Source organism: Hoplias malabaricus, chromosome 5 (genome assembly GCF_029633855.1).
Source record: "Hoplias malabaricus isolate fHopMal1 chromosome 5, fHopMal1.hap1, whole genome shotgun sequence".
Lineage (NCBI taxonomy): Eukaryota > Metazoa > Chordata > Actinopteri > Characiformes > Erythrinidae > Hoplias > Hoplias malabaricus.
Genome location: NC_089804.1, coordinates 19,546,285 through 19,564,733, shown reverse-complemented (window position 1 = coordinate 19,564,733; position 18,449 = coordinate 19,546,285). Strand labels below are relative to the sequence as shown.

Below are 18,449 nucleotides of genomic sequence, written 5' to 3'. Positions count from 1 at the left end.
GTCAAATAACATGAAAAGATACGGCTCAGATGTCCAGTCTAGAGTCTAACCACTGGACACAAGGCTGTATTTAGCCTCATTAATGACTCCTGCAGGGTTGTCCCACAAAGCAGGATTTATGAGTTTAGCCAAAGACCTTAAGCTTAAACTCAAATGTGTTAAATAGGAAAAAAAAGCTGAGGGACATTCCTACTGGACAGTTCTCAGATGTGGGTTTAAGTTACTTGGCTACACAAACAATGTGAGGAACAGGTCCCAGCCTCCCATGTGATTAAAATACCAAGGGCTCTCAAAGACACAAGGTACCCTCAATTTACTAGAACCTGTATAATTCTGAAAAACTGAACCCTAAAACTAAACCCATCAAAAGTGAGTGCAAATGCAACCCCTATTTCAGCTCGTTTGTCGTTATTCTTTAAACCTTAAAGCCTTTGACACACCCAGCCCCTCCCACCAGGGCATTGATTTTACTCAGAAGCCACATTAAGCTGATACAGCTACACTTTTAAAGCTGATTGACTATCCTTTCTGTCTGTGAGGAGTGTGGTGTGTTCTCTCTGTGTCTGCGTGGGTTTCTTCCGGGTGACTGTCTGTGAGGAGTGTGGTGTGTTCTCCCTGTGTCTGCGTGGGTTTCCTCCGGGTGACTGTCTGTGAGGAGTGTGGTGTGTTCTCTCTGTGTCTGCGTGGGTTTCCTCCGGGTGCTCCGGTTTCCTCCCACAATCCAAAAACACACGTTGGTAGGTGGATTGGCGACTCAAATAAGTCTATAGGTGTGAGTGAGTTGCCCTGTGAAGGACTGGTGCCCCCGCCAGGGTGTATTCCCGCCTTGCGCCCAATGATTCCAGGTAGGCTCTGGACCCACCGCGACCCTGAACTGGATAAAGGTTACAGATAATGAATGAATGAATAAATGACTATCTTTCTTCCCTTGAGAATAGATGTGTCTCTCTAGATTTGTGAGGGGTTTCACTTATTCAGATTCGCTCAGTCTGTGTAACACTAACAGTGAAGGAGCATCTTTGGGCTAAAACCTAAATCTGATTCTGGCCTTTCCCTGTCAAAGCCACACGGTGGCGCTTCAGGGTGCAGTCTTTGCCACCAGCTGCAGAGGCTCGGGTCACTGTCTGTGCAGTGTGGTGTGTTCTGTGTCTGTGTGGGTTTCCTCACACGTGTAGGTAAGTGGAATGACAGTGTGAAGGTGTGAGTGTATGAAACCCTCCACAGATGTGTGCGAGTGATTGACGCATCCAGGTTGAATCCACTCAATAACTTAATAAAGAAGAAACGACACAAGTCCAGAGTTTTCTTAAATAAATGTTTTATAACTCACATTCAAAGATGTCATATATTTCTTAAAAAAATATCCATCCATGCAACAACGATAAAGAGGGAAATAAACTTTTTGGGTAGTACTTTCTCTACAGGTGCTATCTCACCTCGATGAAAAGACCCAGAGAATCCGCCGCAGAGGAGTCCACTTCGTCCTCATCACAAGGTTCCCTCTTCACTAGCCGCGGTCTTTTCTCCTGCTCCGGCACAAAACGGTTTTACACCCGGATGGTCAAGGATCAGAACAGAGATCCAGGCCCGTGTTAGTGCTGACCCGGGATCAGTTTCCAATCCTGATCAGCACAGACACACAGCAGGGCACTGGCTTTAAAGGACACGTTTAAAAATGATCATGTTGCCAAAAGGAAACCCGTCAGAGCTACAGCCTGTAGACACCGGTGACTGTTTCCACTGATTATTCTTATTATTATTAGCTTTATTTGACTGAATTTTTCTTTTTCGCCTGAACTCACAGAACCCCTCAGAGTGGGACGAAGCGTCTGGAGCCACACATCTCAGACAGGAGAGAAAACCCTACGTCTAGACACAGTATCTGCACCGTTTGTGGATGGAGGCTCTTTTTCTCACTGTAAAAGTTTAACACAGTTAATGTATAATACATGGTCAATTCATACGGGAAGATGTGTGTGTGTCACACTGATCTCACTCTTTCAGGGTTTACACAACTGCTGAGGGCAGTATTTTCACTTAAAGGGAGAGCACACACAAACACACACACACACACACACACACACACACACACACACACACACACAAAACCATCACAGGATCTGCTGGTCTTTGTTGGAGCTGACAGATGTCGCCTGATGACCGTTTCCGAAACAGAAATCACACACCACTTCATTCACAAATTAAGCTTCTGTTGGGAGAGCTTCTTTAGCACTGTGCAAAAGTCAGAGACCACGCTTCATTTATTCCTTTTCCAGTCAGAACAGCCGTTCAGCGCGAGGCCACAGTGTGGACACAGTGAATACTGACAGATCTGAGGATATAGTTCATTTCTTTTGTTTAAATATATAACGTATGCTTCTCTTTTACCCACAAAAAAAAATCAACAGCGTGTCTTCGATGAGAACAAAGCAGCCGCCTCTGACTTTTGCACAGATCTAATCACATCACGGCTGACGAGTACTCAGAGTCTTCTCTGAAAAACATAAGAGACGCAGTACCTGAAACGACAGCAGGGGGTAATAACGACAACAATACTACACTGGTAATATTTATATTACTACAATATGCATGGAACTGCATTTCATTACAAAAATATGACCCAATGGGGCCTGTGATGTGCCAGAGAGGGAAAATGGGGCAGAAATAAATCCACTCGTTATTAGAAAAGGCAATGGCTACAGTGCAACTGTTTCGACCTACACAGAGAACACCATCACCACGTTAAACTACGGGGAGAAGACTCTCCACCCACAGACACCACAAGCTAAAGGTGAGGGACGGTGACCTTAGGTTTCTTCGTTTTCTTTCCTCTGAACTGCATTGTGACGTGCTGATGGCGGATGAAGTATTTTTATATATTTTTTTTAAAATGAGAACACAGGGGAAACAAACAAAGAAAAAAAACTCCAAGAGCAGTGCTGCAGGCCTAGTGTCAAAGCCCACAGTGAAAAAGACAGTGGTTCACTTTAAGCAGAGCCACGTCTGACAGAATGAGGCTTTTAAAAACATGGGCTATGATTCACGCACACGGTCCCACAGACGGGCCCTGGACGGGGAGGACTACCACGGACGATAGAAGAGTACAGATCTTTACTAAAACAAGGAATACAATGTTAAACTGAGGGTTACAGCTTTAAAAACTGAAAGAAAAGTAATAATGTGACCTTAAACTGGGTTTTTCACTGCGAGGCTGTGGACGGTGAACTGATGCTGAAAGGTGGGCTTCACCTTCTTTTTGTCAAAGTGAGAGTGGGCCGGGTCTCATTCTCCTTTTACAGTAAAGCTTTCACAAACCATTAACGAGCTCCAATGCTCCCTTTTCCGAACCCCTGTAGAATACTGACATCGGGATTTAGACAATAACTCCCCAGCCACCACATCTCTGTCCTCCATACACACGCTCACACACACACACACACACACACAACAGAGACTGAGACACACACACAGACAGACAGACGCTTTTCCCTGCACCGACCCGCAAACTGTAAATAGGACCTGACCCTGGACGCACCCTGAGCTGTGGCTCCCTGCTTAACGTCTAACCTCGACTGCACTTCTTTGGCCACATGGTGGCGACGAATCCACAGGACGCATACACGCGCACGTCCTCTCCTGTTTGGAGGGGCCGTTTCCTGCCATTTCTGTCCTGAAGGTGGGGGGCTGTGTAAAGCCCGTCGCAGAGGTCACTTCCATTTCCCCAGGAAAGCGAGGCTGCTCCTCCCTGGCTCCTGAACGTACCAGTGTGCGATTCTCTCACAGAAAAACGTCCCTACTGCTTTTCCATGGCCACATTGAGTTCAGTATCGTTGAGCGTGAGAGAGAGGAGAGATGGAAGGGCGGGGTTATGGCTGAGTGGGCGGAGACAAAAGGATGGTGGGTGGGGGGAGGCTTCAGCTACTGATTGTCCTCGCGAATCGCTTCCAAGATGTTGATGAGGCTCTCGAGTCCAAAAACGTAGCCTCGGTCGGGTCCGTCGTGCACCGTTTGGTCGTCGCGGAAGCCTTTGTATGTGCTGTGGGCAAAGTCTATCATCCGCACGTCCACGCTGAGAGGGGGGTGTGATCGAGTGTCCGAGGGTGGAGGAGGAGGATGATCCTGGATCAGTAGGGATGGGTCTGGGGCAGTCTGGCCAGCCAGGGGCTCTTTCTCCGAGGGTGGCTCGGCCAGCTCGGGCTCCTTGCCCTCGTAGATGATGAGCAGAGAGCTGGAGTAGAAGCGGTACGAGGCCTGGCGCTCCAGAACGGCCTTCAGGCTGCGCAGTTTGCTCAGAATGGGCTCAAACAGGTCCTTACGCAGCTGGGCGCCGTTGTGCATGTACTGGTAGAGCGCGAGGCGGAATCCCTCAATGGACAGGCCGCGTCCGTAGTACTTGTTGCGGCACAGATAGTGGCCCGTGTCCATCTGGTAAACCTGCAGGACAAACGAGACACGGTTATAAGGGTCCACTTTAAACACTTTGTAGATTCTCACTTTCAGCTCAACTACAGACACAGGAGACAAGGCCCAAACTCGAGACCGGGTACATTTCTTAAAACCGTTATTATGTGCTGTTGATGATGGAATGCTGTTATACGTTGAGGTTCGTTGGTACACTTGGTCTGTTGTCTTTCTGCTTTTTTCAGTTAAATACAAAGTTTAAATAATTGATACATTATTTCTGTATTTATTTGCATTTTGCATCCCCAAAGTTTTCACTCAAATAATACACAGTGTAACCTCGACATACGAGTGAATCAACTCAGTAATTAGTCGATCTGAGTTACGATCGAGTTAACTTACACCAGCCTCCACTAGGTGGCCCAGCGAGCGCTCAGTTCACGTGGTTATCTTGCTGTGTATCTCTGTCCTATCACTGTTTTTTTGTAGCATTAAGTGTGTAGTAAGTGAAGGTAAGCGATGAAGCACAGAAAGAACAACTTCCCACAACCTCCTCCACCTCCACCTCCTCCACCGACGTCCTCTGATCTTCAAGGTAAATCCACTTAGAACCAGTTTATTTCTTTACATTCACTTTTATCATGTTAATTATTTAATATTTATACATTATTTGTTATTTATAAAATGTATTTTTCTTATTTAAAAAACACGGGGCAGGAACGGATTAATAGTATTTCAATTCATTTTAATAAGGAAATTGTCGCTGACGTACGAGGAAATCGAGTTACGAGCTCGGTCACTGAACGAATTAAACTCGTAAGTCAAGGTCTTACTGTATTATAATTCTATAAGAAAATTAAATCAATGTAAGTAAATCCTGTCTGTAACTTCTCCATAATCCTACACCTAACAGACTCTCAAAGACTCTCAGTTAGAACCAAGCTGTGTTCAGGAACGAAACTCCATACAGTGGCCTCTGAGGCAAATTACAATGTCCTAACTCCATGGTCATGTTCACAATCATCAATCACCAACTTGAGAGCAGCGGCTCCTAAACGCGGGTCTAAAAAGCAGACGGAGGTATCGGTGTTAAACGGTTGAGTAAAAGAAGAGCAGTCAGCTCCACGAGAGTGAAATGGACAGAAATAACAGGAGGACCGTCACTCAGCCCAAGGGCCTCATTCCTCACCTCGCGGCCCATGTCAAGGCTCTTGAATGAGAAAACAGGAAAGCCATTAGTGAAAGCCGCTTCCTGCACCAGTGTCTGACCAGAGCACAGAGCTGTACTCTACGCAGCGGCGGATATGGACTCAGCACCGCCCACGGGTACCGAGGACATGCTTTTTAATGGTCTGACCTAGTAACACAAACAGGTCCTGAACACATGAAAGCGGTTCTGCTCTAATAGGTTAGCTATAAATTAAACTCCCTGCCAATTTTTATGTTTTGCAAACAGTTCCTAAGGGGACTGCACACACAGCAAAGACACAATACTGAGAAACAGAGTGCCTGCTGTATCTACTGAAGCACATATGGCACTCTGCTCAAATCTTTTGGAGTTCTTGTTTAGTGGCTGTTCTCTTGTGGTTCAGAGCGAGTCGAGTAGGGACTAATCTGTGGCGTGTAAACCTTGCAGAGCGCTGATTGTCCAGAGAGAGTCGTCACTCTACGCCACGCAACGCAGACGACCAGCACCAACTCTCCATCTGTAAAATCTCCAGCTGCAGCAGAGATCACGTTTGTTTATATCCGACTCACGACGGCAGCTCGTAAAATGATGCCGTGGTCTTTTGAAGGGGTTCAAACGCTCCTTGGATTGGTGGCCGACGAAAGAATCCAGCGAGAGCTGGACGCTGCAACAAGGAAGGAACAAACTCTACTGATCTGTCTGAACTGATGACGGAGCTGTGTTCAGTCCCAAACAACAACACACCATGAGTCACAGGAGTGTCGCAGTCTTCCTCACCTGCATCCCACACACTCGCACGCCCAGAGTGGCAGAGGTGCTCTGCTCACACTTCTTCATCTGGCGAGCGGCCTTTTCCTCTGAGGCGTCGTCACCGTGCTGCCTCGTGCCCATCTTCAGGTCCAGGATGCAGGGGTAGCTGAAGTGGTGCACCACATTCTCCAGCAGGAGAAATTCTGAGAAGATTCTGGGTCAAGGAGCTTTTACTCAGACATAAAGGACAAACAGTGCCAACACTTTAGAAATAAGATTATTAGATCAATCAGCTCCAATCCAGAACAAGGATCCACAGGCCTTTCAGCTTCAGAATGAAGGCATCACCTGGGAATATGTCCTTGATTCAAAATACCACAGCAATCTCCATCAGGCGACTACTAACACAGCACTCACTGTAGCCTACATACTCTCAGCAAACACTTCTTTTAGAAACGAGAACAAACTCACACCTACTTAGTTTCTGATTTCTGGAGCGCTCTGATTAGATTAAGACTGATGGCTGCTACCAGCAACATCTTATTAACTACCACAGCATTTAGGACCTAGGCCTTCATCAGGTTTAAAAGATGAAGATGACCAGCCTCATTTAAATACACACTGAAACAGAAAAACAATGAGCACTTGTCCAATTAAAAACAAGGTAGAGAATCAACCAATGAAAGGCTATCACACGTTAAACACTAGGGAGCTCAGGCAGAAATGTGGTGGCTGGCACCCACAAGTCCCTCTCAAAACACACACACAAAAAGAAATGCATTGGTATTTGACAGACGTTCTGCCAACCTTCAGTCTGAGGAGTGGCTCCAGTCAGGTGCAGACGGTCATCTGAGGACAGGTCATTTGTAAATTAGCAAGGTTCAGGGTGGTCACCTGTGTGAAATGTCTCTTTTCTCCTAAAGGAGTCAGGAATGTGGGAGCACAGCGGATCTAATCGAATCGGACCCGTCTCTAGTTTCCGCAGCTGTACAGACAATTATGTTTGGCTTTGACAAGCAGGGCTTCAGGGATTGATTCGACTTCATTTGGACAATAGCAAGACCACCAGGTACAAGCCGAACCTGATCCCTCACCTCAGGGACCTCCAACTTTGTTCAGTTCCAGTGGGACGTGAGCGCCCAGTGCGTTGGGCACAGATATCTGTGGAAACTCCTGGACTGGTGCGAGTGTGTGCGGTACTTAACCACCCAACTGCACCCCCTAGTCACTGTGTAAAATACCCAACAGATAACAGAAGGATACTGTAGAGTTTCCTCTCTTTGGACTCGGAGCGCATGCGGCTAAGCTGCTGCTTGTGGCAGCGGAGGCTCCAGGGGTTGTGGCTGATTTTCTCAGAGCTCAGGCCGCTGTTGCCATCTAGCATCTGGAAGGGCACGTCTGAGTGGATCTGGAGGTCCAACCGGGGGCTCTTCAGCTCCTGCAGACTGAGGATACAGAGAAAGGAACACAGATGTGGTCAGACTAACACGAACAATCTGTTGCCTGGTCTGGGTTTCTGTAGGTCTGGATATCATTAATACAATAATATGTTAATAATAATATAATCATCCTACACTCTCAGAAAGGTACAGTACAGGAACAGTATTGGTCACTGAAGCTACAAACAGTGTAGTGTATCTTTAAAAGGTACAGCAGTGGTGTTAGAGTCCAGTTGTGTTCCCTAAAGGTTCATTACATTCTCTTCTCCAGAAGGAGAGGGGGATCTCTGTAATCTTTCATTATACAACTGTGGAGAATAAAAGAACACAATAAAAGTGAGACCTTGTTTTTCTGACAGCGTAGGTACACACTTAAAGAAAGGAGACAGGTAAACAGAGCAACACACACACACACACACACACACACACACACACACACACACACAGTTACTGCTGCACCGTCAGGAATAAGGCTTGGTGAAGTAGATTTTCTGAAGCTGAGTGAATGGTGAGAATATGAGCGAGCGCTAGACTCTACACCACATCGACGAGGGGTTTGCTGTTTTTATTTTGCGCTGGCTCTAATCTCTTAAGGTTGTAGTATGTGACTCAGCTGGCAAAATACACTGAATGCAAATGTAATGACCCAAATCCACAACCTCCCCACAGGCTTCCTCCATCAGCGGCGTGTGGCAGAGGGACGTGATGCTTTCAGAGATCCTAACAGAAGAACACAAAACTGCGAAACCAATCATTTAAAGGTGTACACAAGCGCACCGGTGCTGGGATCTACTTCATTAAATACCACCCATTTAAACCAACTGTAGAATGGATCATGTGCCAAGATCACATTGATCCACGTGCAGAAGCGGAATATGAATGACTGAAAGTCAGTTACTGTCAGTACACGCCGGCTGCTGTGATGCAGTTGTGCTGCACTTTTGTAACTGTGCTCTTCCACAAAACAAGCTGCCCGAGGGCGATTATGTCACATCAACATGGAGATTACATCACGGCCGCAGACATACATCACTCTTCCGCACGAAGGACAAAGGCAGTGGGTGCACGCAGGAGTTATCTGTAACACACAGAAAGTGCGTGGCAACAGTGTCCTGTCAGATCAGTGCATTAACAGATGACCCTCGGTGCGTGTTCATCGGTGGTCAGTGCTTCTGTGTTATAATCAATAAAACAGGCCAGTGAGTATTGGCAGTAGTGCATTAATCACAGCACCATGAAGAAGGAGCATCTGATCTATTTTCTCAAACACTGTGCCAGTACAAATCTACTCTAATGTTGAGATCAGATAATGTTTCTGTCTTTCACCACGTTCACTGTGTCAGATTAGAGCTATAAACTGGTGCCGTGCCTTGGTCGGGAGACTGGGGACACTACACGTTTGGCACGGACCACTCCTCGTTGCGTGATGTCATCGGGAGGCGGGTCAAATAACTAAATCACGGCTACAGAGGAGCTTTAGTCATTGCTAAAAAATATGTCAAAGCAAATGTATATTTTTAAATTAAAAAGCTATTGTTGATAATTTGTTCGAGCAGAGGACGGCCCCCTGCGAGTCTTGATTCCTTCCTCCAGCTTCGAGGGAGTTTTTCCAGCCACTGTCGCCTTCTGCTGCTCACCTGGGGTTATTATTAATTAATTTCAGTTTTTGTTTTGATCCTCAGTTTCTCCAAAGCTGCTCTGTGACATCATCAGTTCGTAAAAAGTGCTCTACCTGACTTTATTAGCCCCCTTTCACCCTGTTCTGAGGTGATCAGCAGTGGCTCTGAGGGGTTTAAAAACTCCAGCAGCACTGCTGTGTCTGATCCACTCTACACCAGCACAACACACACTAACACACCACCACCACGTATTGTGTTCATCAGCAAACAGAAGTCAGTAGAGCCTTACTTCTCGCTGCTGTCGCTCTCGTGGGCCGGCCGGTCCTCCTTGTGGTCGCTGCTGGAGCGGTGCAGGCTGCGGCGGGAGTGTTTCCGGCGCGGTTGGTCCCTCTCGGGCAGTTCTTCATGGTCCAGGCCCTCGCTCTCCACGTAAGGATACGCCACCAGGTTAATGTAGCCGTCCATGTCCCCCTCAAAGCACACCAGGACCACACCTGCACAAAACCAGCAAGAGAGTACAACTAGATTTATATCAGCCATTTTAAATATTTAAAAGACGCTTACAAAACAAATCACACAAATCACAGCATGAATACAAATGAATCCCAGCATGAAAGGAGGGGAAGTAAGGGCAGGTCAGAGAGGCCAATTAAGACTGGGGAGAGGTTAAGTCACCAGAAGAGAATTCACCAGAGGTCTGAAGGTGAGGTGAGGGCATTTTGAATCCATATTCAACCTCTAAGATCCTCCAATCAGGTGCTGTTGGCTCCTGCTCACGCTCAGTAAAACGTAAAGGTTTTTAAAGGAGACAACATGAGCACTGAACGCTAGATTTTGACCCAGAGAGGTTAAGGTGACAGCTACATCATAGTTAGGAGTTGTATTGAGACGGATTTGGTGGCAGGCGGCGAGTGAAACAATCGAGTCACGATGTGAAGACTAAAGGAAATATTTGGGACACATCACAGAGATGCACTGTCCGAGATCCCCACACTGTACACGCTCACAAGCGACATCAGGAACGACCCTGAACACGACCACAGCGGTGCCCCGTCGCCCTTTAGAGTGAACACAGGGTAAGAATGAGTTCAGTGTTCATCAAATGATTTAAACAAAATGTCCAAGGACTGACCCTTGTGGAACCCCCTGAGTGAGAGAAGTAGAAATAGCACTTGATAAATCTACATCCACGGAGAATACAGACAGCATTCCCAGCACACTGTGGTCTGTAAGTAAAGCACAGCTATGAACAGACCAACAATTCAGAATCGCTAAATATAGAACAGGAGGATTAATATTCAAAACGGTGTCCTGGAGAGTGAATACACATTTGAAATATTTAGCGCTTTAAATGGAGTCCCCACAACCCGCTCCGCTCTGAGAAGGAGGAGGTGGGGGGGGGGCTGATTCCCGAAAGCGTTTCCTACATGACGTCAGCATGATTGATGGAGCAGTATAACGTCTCACGTCAAGAGAAAGGGGAGAAGCCTCGGTGGGCGACAGGGAGGGAGAGTGGAAACAGAAGAAGGGGCTAATAATCATGCATCATCCTGTTGGGTGGCCTTTTTAGCTCTCTGATCCCTCCTTAGTGATGTCAGCTCGGTCACTGGAGCTAATGAATGGAGACAGCGCTGATGTCAGAGCAGGCCTACATCAGTAGATCTGTGTGTGTGTGTGTGTGTGTGTGTGTGTGTACACTAGCGACTGAGTCTGTTTATGAGCCAGCGAAATAAAGCTCCTGCAACACTGTGCTAATTCAGGAAGGGCTCAGTTTAATGGGCATTAAGGATTTAGCATTTGGCTTGTTCTGCCGAGGCCTTAAAGATGCAGCTCTCTACTCATGGCCTTCCCCAGCGCTGCTCTCCTCCAACACAACAGACAGAGAATTTAGGTTCTTTACAAACAGTCAGATCGGTTTATGCACGTGGAAAGAACACAGCTCCTCGTTACTGTTGGGTGTTTGAATGAATAAAGGGCGTCTCGTTATGCAACTGAAGCAGATCTGCATTAGATAAAAATAACACAGGACACTTAATATTTAACACGTTATAAAGGTATTCATTCATTCATTTTCTCTAGTCCTTATCCAGCTCAGGGTCGCGGTGGGTCCGGTGCCTACCTGGAATCACTGGGCGCAAGGCAGGAACACACCCTGGAGGGGGCGCCAGTCCTTCACAGAGTGACACACACTCACACATTCACTCACACCTATGGACACTCTTGAGTCGCCAATCCACCAACCCATTCACTTATATATTTCCATATGTCTTAATTCGTATGATAATGAGGTATTAATGTGGTAATAGTAGTGTCTTAATGAATGATTCGCTTTAAAAGAGGGTGTGACCGCTGTAAATCTGGTAACATTCACACACACAGCAGGCCTCCTACAAAACACAACTGCAACTTTCAGCAGTAAGCGCTAGCGTCTCGTCTTTACTGTGCCCTCCCAGTGGCCCGAGACGTCTCCCACAAGGATTATTATATCTACAGCAACAGTAAAGTCTGATAAACCAAAGGATACAAATTAAACCCAAGAGGAGGTGACAAACGGTCTGACAGCGGCTGTGGAGCGCTGAATAATCCTGAGGTTTCTCCTGGGTTCTGGACACAACATCCCGATTTGTAAACACACACCAGAAGAAGACGGAGCAAAGAAGGCGCCAAAGCATCAGTGGAAGGCTGTTTCCTCTGCAACATTTCCATAACAGAGAGGAAACCGACATGTCCAATGACACAAAGAGCCTACGTTATTGGCTGTGACACGGACTACATGAGCGGGTGGATGTCAGGGAGCATTTAATAAAAACCAGGTGCACTGACAGAACCAGAAAAAGTAAGGTAAAAGGCAATTAGACGCCTTCAAAAGAGACTGTGTGAAAATGATTCACAGCTGTGGGGTTGGCTTTAAAACATTGTTTGTTTTGATCTCCAGCTGCTCCACTCAGCCGTCGTATCAGGATGGAGTTCCTGGGATAAGAAACACTCAGAGAAGCGTAGGCAAAATAAACACAGCAAGACAAAAGAGGACTGATCTACTATTAGCAGTCCCTTAGCGTTTACCCTTATTGTCTGACTGGGCGTAGCCTAGGTACGAATCTGCAGCCAGAATCTGCACCTCAGCTGCTCCATGGGCCTCCACACTAACCACAGCCTCCTATTTTCACCTATTTATAGCACATTACTCCATTTCACACATACCTCTAAGGTTTGTGGCCAATTCTTCCAAGCTCGCTGTCACGCAGAAACAATGCCAAGCCTTTAGCTCATGGGGACAGCCCTATTTTTAATCTCCAAACGATGGAAAAAAGCGAACAGTGGGCTTGCTCAAGCACGGCCTGAAATAGGCGCCAGGAGTTTTAAGGTGAACGTATTTATTTACTCCAATCGCAGTCTGAGGGCGTATGGAAAACACGTCGAGAATCCAGCGTAGGAGACGGACGTTAAGTGAACACCGAGAGACGAGCTTTGATCTGTGTCACGTATGCTTCCATGTTAAGGACAAACAATGGGCACTGGGTTACAGACCACGTGCACCAAGAGCAGGAGTCCGTTTGAGTTCAACACACAATAGAGACAATATCTGAAAAACAAATGAGGTCAAATGTGCTGAATAACTACTGCAGACGAATCAGAAACTCTGTGTAGGTGCTACATCAAAGGTAGTGTCATGCTATTCTATCTTAAAAACATAATACACTTGTTAATGTGAGATTAATGTGGCCTTCTGGTCTAAAACTAGCATTCCGTAATGATTCCGGGTTCTAAGTGTTACTAGTTGGACCCACTGAGTATAACTCTGCATACATTAATTTTTCATTCTGACCAACGTGCTCCATCAACTCCTCACTGACATAACCAAGTGACCTGCAAAAGCACTCTACAGTCCTAAAACAACAGACTAAACCCTGTCCCTGCACTCTGAGCATGTGTAGATAAGCTCCAGGAACCAAAACACAGCGTGACCATAAAGCGCTGTCTCAGTGCTCCCAATGTGGGGAGATATTACCACCCTATCAGCAGGAACCTAGAAAGATAACACAAGCAATGACCATTGCAGTGCTTTTATTAGACGCTGTGACTGATAGCAATGCGCCGCTACCCTTCACGAGCAGAACGGGGTAACAATGAGGATCAGATTGCACACAAATTGCACAGTGTTCTCAGTGTGAAAACATCAGGTGCTGGAAGAGCTCACGGCTACAGTCGTCGGTCCCTGCTTCTCCTCAGCCGCTCCGACAAAGGACGTCATAACATCCCTGTGCCGGGCACCTGGCTGCGAGCTGTGTTTTCTGTGGTTGCTAAAGCAGAGCAGCTTCAGCCTTAACAGAATCAAGAGGAGGATGAAGAGCAGGCTGCAGGAAGTGTTTTAAAGTCTAGATTAATGACCATGTCACTTCCTCGGTTACTGCCACTCAGCCGCTCTGCTCCCTTCGCCCAGCTCTTTTTTTTTTTTTTTTAAAGATACACCAACAAGAAAAAAGGGATTTGCACAGTTTGTTTGACACAGAGTCCATCGCTCTAAGATTATAATCTAAATTGTAGTCCAATGCTGTTCACCATCAGTCAAACTATTTGCATAAACATGTAGCAGGACTGAGTAACTCTAATGTAAGATGTCGAAGATGTTCCTGATAAATGACCCAAGTGGACCTTCAAGGCTTTCAGAAACCCTCTCTATTAAGAAGCCTGTGTTTTAGAGCAGCAGCTTGTGGACGTTACAGGAGTGGGCAGGGTCTGCTGTCACCGAGCCGCAGAGGAAACCGCAGTAGGTGTTTAAGGGCAGTGCAGGAAACGAGCGAGGGAAGCAGACTTGATGACGTTTGCATTAACAGGGAACACGCACTCTAACGCCCGTTTCTGTAAACATGCCATATTTAGCCATGGGGCTCATTCTCGCCTGCACTCCCAACATCTGTCGTTCCTTATAGCCGCTGCCGTAAGGGTCTAAAAATGACCCGAGGGGTGCCAACAGGGATTGGAGTGCCAGAGCTCAGCAGAGTTTACTGTGAATCAGACGCTGATTAAACAGTCACGCTGAGGCCAAGAGAAGAGTGCAGGACTTTAAAAAATGCACAGGTACTTTCCAAATTATCTGTTATTCATCACTTAAAATAATACAAATATAATCAGAGAAAAACAGCAGCTGATTCCCTAACCCAGCTACATCAGGAGAATAATTTAAACCAGCTCCAACAATAGATGGCAAAACCAGACACATACACCTCTCTACAGTAGTGACTCTAACTCACGAAGCCTTAGTTACACAAACATAGCACAATAAATACATTTAAAAATGGCAATTAATACCCTTTCCCCTGCTTTGGAACAAGGTTCTGTTTCTTAATGAAACATCTGTGACCTGCTTTGGTCCAAATCCCTGTGTAAACCGCCCTGTTCAGAACGCCCGCTTTTAGCACCTGTTCCTTTAAATGATAATGAGCCGCTCGCTGTTCACCCCGACCCCGAGCGCACAGCAGTGAGGAGCGAGGAGCAGAAGCTCTGGTTTTTAGCCGTTTTCACTCTGTTCTCTGTCTTCTCCGTTTTTACTCAGTGCTCTTATTTCTCCGCGCTCGTTGTGTCTGTTTTGCTGAGTTTAACCTCGTCTTTGCGCTCTCACATAAACACGGGTCCAGCGCTGTGATTGGACAGACTCAGATGAGGGGGTGAAGCAAGTGAAAAGTCTCTGCACTTGACGGCAGAAGCATGTGCGATGAGGTGATCAAGTAGTGACTGTGACAGACTTGCAGCTTACCTTTGTATTCCGGGGTAAACTCCTTCATCTCCGGGGGCAGCGACTCGTAGAAGCGCTGCTCTCGGCTGATTAGCGGCTTGCAGACGGTGTGGTCGTCATAGCGCATCATGCTGGTGTGTCCCCCAACCTGGTGGACGAACGGTTCCAGCGGCACACCGCTGCCGTGGCTGCCCTGGCCCTGGCCCGTGCTGTGCTTGCCCGACTCCATTGTGTGCGGGACACACATGGCGTTGGGGGAGCGCGTGGCGGCAGGAGCATGGGCTCGGGCGCGAAGGCCGGGCGAGCGCGGAGTACAGGGGGGCGGCTGGGAGCGCACGCTGCCGCCTGGAGGGGGAGGAGCCAGTCCGCCGCCGGCCACGCCCACCAGCCCAGAGAGTGCTGGGACACAGCCTTAGAGCTGCAGCTTTGTCCTGAGGGAAGAAAAGAGAGGAGAAACGTTAGAACAAATGTGTGTAATATTTACAAACTCTACGATACAATATTAACCTCAAATTACACTTGTATTGCGTTCGTAGACGTAAATGTTTAGTGTTATTTATGGGAATGCTTACTTACACAGCTTTGTTTGTAAATGCTGTATTTACAACTCTTTGTCAAAAGCTTTTTTAAAGTTAAATAAGGCTCTCTTTGCTTAAGAATCTTTTTTAGCAAAAGTTTAAACGACTGTTTTTCTCTTCATTTGGAATTTAACGTTTTCACTTTTACAGTTCAGTTTTTCGCATCTTTCCTTATTTTGGAATGAGCCACTCACGTGTCTCTTCTTCTTAAACATTATTATTTATTCTTGATAATTTATTACACATGGGTCCCAGATCTGAATAGAATCGCCTCCTGTTCCCGGTCCAGACTGAGGTTCACTATGTGGTGATGCCTGTCATATCTCACCATCCAGGTTTAGTTTCTGTACGTACATTTATTGCAGACAGATGCCATTCCTAAATGCATGTCATTTCAAAAGCATTTTCAGGGTACAAGTCTCAGTACACAGCAAACAATCATCAGCCTGCGAAGCAAACACAAGAGACGGCCTTCACAAACAGCGCTAACCCGTATGTGCATGTCAGAAAGCTGCTCTGACCACTCATTATCCACTGATCTCCGGTCTGGTCTGGATCCTTCATTACATCAGCCTGCTCCTCATCAACAGCCGCAGACCTCGACCTCTTATACCCGGCCCTACAGCATCGTAACGCCGCTCCAGATCCAGTCGGGACATGCTCTCAATGCGCTCTAAAATTTAATACTCCCCACATGGCTCAGCTACATGTGCAAGTTTCATCAATGGTTATAAAAAGATCCGGAGACATTACAGGAGCAGAGCAAATGGAACCAGAAGAAACCCTCCTGGACTTGGCAATAAACTCGGCTCGGTGAAACGGACGGGGTTCTGACGTCCGGGTAAAAAAAGGCCTGTGGAATTAGCCAGGTCATTATTCCTGTACGAGGACGGCAGCGAGCTCCTTAATTGACAGGACTGAGCTGTCCATACACAGAACTGCATTCCAGACATCTCCAGTTAAGCCTCAGCCCTGGTCTGTGCTTCTGAGAGGGACTTTCACACGAGCCAAAACACTCTGCTGTATCCCAGAGCCTCTCACACTCACAGTCACTCACTCACACACACTCACACCTGTGGACCATTTCACATAGTCACTCCAACTACCACCTGTGGGAGGAAACCCACGCAGACACAGGGAGAACACACCACACTCCTCACAGACAGTCACCCGGAGGAAACCCACGCAGACACAGGTAGAACACACCACACTCCTCACAGACAGTCACCCGGAGGAAACCCACGCAGACACAGAGAACACACCACACTCCTCACAGACAGTCACCCGGAGGAAACCCACGCAGACACAGGGAGAACACACCATACTCCTCACATTCAGTCACCCGGAAGAAACCCACGCAGACACAGAGAGAACACACCACACTCCTCACAGTCACCCGGGGGAAATCCACGCAGACACAGGGAGAACACACCATACTCCTCACAGACAGTCAACTGGAGGAAACCCACGCAGACACAGAGAGAACACACCACACTCCTCACAGTCACCCGGAGGAAACCCACGCAGACACAGGGAGAACACACCACACTCCTCACAGACAGTCACCCGGAGGAAACCCACGCAGACACAGGGAGAACACACCACACTCCTCACAGACCGTGACCCGAGGCAGGGACTGAACCCAAAGGACTTAACTGTGACCAAGGTTCCTTGGATTTAAATGTTTATGTGGATTTGTGGTTTAGCTCCTCGTACCTGTAAAGAATAGTTTCCATCGTTTACGTTTACGTGCACAGAAAGGTCACACAGTCCGTTTGCTCCACAACAAAACAGCAGCTGCACAAAGTTTAAAGCGTCCTACACAACAGGTTACAACAACAACAAGGAAATCAACAGCCACAATCACATTATTCCCCTCGCAGTCACATGCTCCACGTCCAGGTGAAGGTCACACAGCACAGCGCCATCTCTCTGCCACAGTGCTCTAATAAAATTGACCTGAACGGCTGTAACAGGAGAAAGGTGACTTTCACTGTAATCAGACTCACCACACGAAGGAATGGAAAGTCCATTCACACGCTGATCCAATCCCTGCGAACCTCCCACAAACCTCAAACTCTACACATGTGCAGAACTCCGTCTCCCGTTTAATCACTGTGGGATCTGGATTTGCCGTGTTTATGAGAATGAGAAATGAGAATATAGTCTTTTCATGAGGCTCTCAGCCCTGAAGGACAGGCGGCACAGCCTTTTTTTCTTTCTTTCTTTCTTTTTTGTTTTTTTAATGTGTGTATTGCAATGTTTTGTAGGAGCTACTCATGTTCATTCACATCTCGTTATCCTGCTTTCAAAGGTGAGGAACCTTGTGTTATGTCAAAAGCACAGGAACATTCAGGAACTTTCAGTGCACACTCCCATTTCAGAAAACATCCCTGAGCCTTGTCCCTTCTGTAAAATGAGAAGTAAAAATAACCCCAGGTTAATAATCCTGTACGAATGAAAATGTGGGGGAATATTCCGTCATATCCCAGGTTAAAGGAGGTTTTTTGCAGGTGGAGGAGGCAGACAGTGATAAAATACAGTGGAACCTCTACTAACGAACTTTCCAAGATACGAACCGGGCATTTGAATATTTTTGCCTCCTCCAACGAACCACGACTCTAGAAACGAACCCGAGCCTCCTCCGAGCCGGCGGCTGGAAATGGCCACTGACCCCAATAGGAGAGTCTCCCAGTGCGCCCAGACTTGAGTGAGATTTTAAGATTAGCAAAATGTAGC

The 18,449-nt window shown here is 47.0% G+C and overlaps 1 protein-coding gene across 3 annotated transcripts in view; it reads right to left on the bottom strand.

Annotated features, from left to right (window-relative positions):
- Positions 1-1,331: 1,331 nt before the first annotated feature.
- The window catches only part of ip6k1 (inositol hexakisphosphate kinase 1), a 35,739-nt gene continuing 18,621 nt past the window's right edge, over positions 1,332-18,449 (bottom strand). For all 3 annotated transcript variants that reach the window (XM_066670838.1, XM_066670839.1, XM_066670840.1), the window contains 5 exons: positions 15,154-15,563; positions 9,688-9,892; positions 7,604-7,785; positions 6,368-6,543; positions 1,332-4,434 (listed from right to left, as the gene is read on the bottom strand). In XM_066670838.1, the coding sequence (XP_066526935.1) occupies positions 3,919-4,434; positions 6,368-6,543; positions 7,604-7,785; positions 9,688-9,892; positions 15,154-15,379 (1,305 nt within the window). In that variant the 5' untranslated portion in view covers positions 15,380-15,563 and the 3' untranslated portion in view covers positions 1,332-3,918. The remainder of the gene's footprint in view (positions 4,435-6,367; positions 6,544-7,603; positions 7,786-9,687; positions 9,893-15,153; positions 15,564-18,449) is intronic.